General features: G+C 48.8%; 1 protein-coding gene across 2 annotated transcripts in view; it reads left to right on the top strand.

The window, feature by feature from the left end:
• phex (phosphate regulating endopeptidase homolog, X-linked) overlaps nt 1–2,120 on the top strand; it is a 24,000-nt gene that overhangs the window by 5,093 nt on the left and 16,787 nt on the right. For both annotated transcript variants that reach the window (XM_024280537.2, XM_024280536.2), the window contains exons 3-5: nt 1,077–1,133; nt 1,198–1,359; nt 1,436–1,519. In XM_024280537.2, the coding sequence (XP_024136305.1) occupies nt 1,077–1,133; nt 1,198–1,359; nt 1,436–1,519 (303 nt within the window). The remainder of the gene's footprint in view (nt 1–1,076; nt 1,134–1,197; nt 1,360–1,435; nt 1,520–2,120) is intronic.

Consider the following 2,120-nt stretch of genomic DNA (forward strand, 5'->3'; position numbering starts at 1 on the left):
CCCCCCCCCCCCCCCACTGATTGATTGTCTCCAGCTTTGACAGCGCTGATGTGCAGGGAGGGTGCAGGCTGCTGGGTGGGGTTCTGCTGACGGTCTAGGCTGGTTGTTGTTGAGGGAAGGCCGCATTCTTGTGGCGGGTCTGGAGAGCAACTATGCTTTGTCCCGGCACATTTAGACCGAGTCGCCCCCTCGGAAGGAAACTCCCCCTGCCTCCCGCCCTGCAGTCGCCACAGAGAAGGAGTTTGCCCTGATTTATGCACATTTTAATAATTTGGCATGAGTGTGTCCAAACCGCCTCTCAAGGTCAGACTGGAACGCTCCGCTCATCCATTCACAATCAGATTTGGTTTCTAATTCTGTCGGACTCTGTGGGGCAGCCGTCACGGGGCCAGATGAGGCGTTCAGGGACAGCAGGATCACCTCTGGGGAGCGGGGAAACCTGTGGGTTAAAAGGGTTAGATCCACAGCCTTCCCTGCTGTCCCTCCCATCAGCGAGGAGGTCGACCCGTCACCAAACCCCAGAAACCCCAAAGTTTCCTGGAAAGTTTATTCGTGTCACTTTATTTTTTTAAATCGGAGCCAAACCCAGAACAAGCTCACACGTGGAACCTCGTCTCACACAGCTCGGGTTTGGAGGGAAAACAGTGTTGGCTCCTCCCACTAAACGCTGTCATGGCAAAGTTTTGACATTTGTTCCATGGACTGAACCGCTCAGAATAACATCCATCATTCCTCATTTCAAAACATGAAAGTCTCTAATGCGGAACCACTAGAATGCGCCCCCTATCTGCAGGAAGAGAGAAGGCAGGCACACATTCGAACTTTGCTGGAACGGTTTAGTCAGAACCAAGGTTTTATTGCCTCATGACTGATGTTTTATTTTTATATAGAGGATCTGGTATGAAGAGGGTTAAAAAAGAACTGAAGAAGGAAATAAGAGTTGGAACGTTTGACTCGGCAGAGCAGGAAGTCCTTCAGGGTCATGACCTCTGATCTGTCATTGACATCGTTCAGGTGAACCAGAGTTCTGGATGGTTCTGTTTGCACGTTTCTGACACTGTTTTGGTTTTCCTCAGTGTCTCAGAGGTCCAGTCAGCAGCAGTTCTGCTTGACTCCAGAATGCATCGAAGCAGGTGAGAACTTCAGCTCTCTTCATGTGGACTTCCTGACCTGAAGCTTGACCTTCTCTGTCCCCAGCGGGGTCGATTCTGAGTAAGGTCGACCGGTCTGTGGACCCCTGCACTGACTTCTACAGCTTTGCTTGTGGCGGTTGGCTAAAGGAGAACGCCATTCCCGAGGATTCGTCCTCGTACGGCATTTACCCCTGGTTGAGGCAGCAAGTGGACATCAGGATCAAAGGTTCTGGTTTCTTCTCGGCCGTTCTGGATCCTCATCATCTTCTTACAGGAATAACTAACAGGTCTTCTCCTCTCAGACTTGTTGGAGGCTCCGTCTGCTGCTGGGGAGCTAGAGGCGGTGACCAAAGCCAAGATCCTCTACCGTTCATGTATGAATGAAAGTAAGTCTGATGGATGCTGTCAGGTTGGAGTGCAGACTCAGGGAGAAACCCAAACCAACTTGAACAAGAAACACAAGCTCCTAAAGTGGAAACTTCTGCTGAATTTCCCGCTGTTGTTCTGTTTTTAGCCACACCTGCACGCTACATCAGACGTGCACTCTGCAGATTATGATTCACTCATGAGGTGATGATGGATACAGGTTGAGTCCCCCTCCAATGAAAATCATGTTTTTTGAGTTTTTAACATGTATGTGCGGCATTTTCCTTCTGAAAGAGAAAGAAATATAATAAGAAATCATTTCGTGTTTGCATTTCCGAGTATTTCTCCTTTTAAATTGCTCCCAGCCAGCAAGGCCAAGTGGGCCCCATATAGTTAAAGGCCTTGTGCGGTGAAAATCGTGATTTTTTTAAAACTGCAATAAAACATTAGTATTTTTGTCACAAATGAACCCCGTATAATTATTTTGTCACCTGCGGCCCCGTGCACTCTCTTCAAACGTTCAAAGATAGCGTGGTCGCTCAGACTTTCTGCAGCCACCGATAAGTAGGTCATAGGTCGTGTGACGTCAGTACAGGAACATCCAGCTAGATCCGCTAGTGT

Source organism: Oryzias melastigma, linkage group LG20, assembly GCF_002922805.2.
Source record: "Oryzias melastigma strain HK-1 linkage group LG20, ASM292280v2, whole genome shotgun sequence".
NCBI classification, from domain to species: domain Eukaryota; kingdom Metazoa; phylum Chordata; class Actinopteri; order Beloniformes; family Adrianichthyidae; genus Oryzias; species Oryzias melastigma.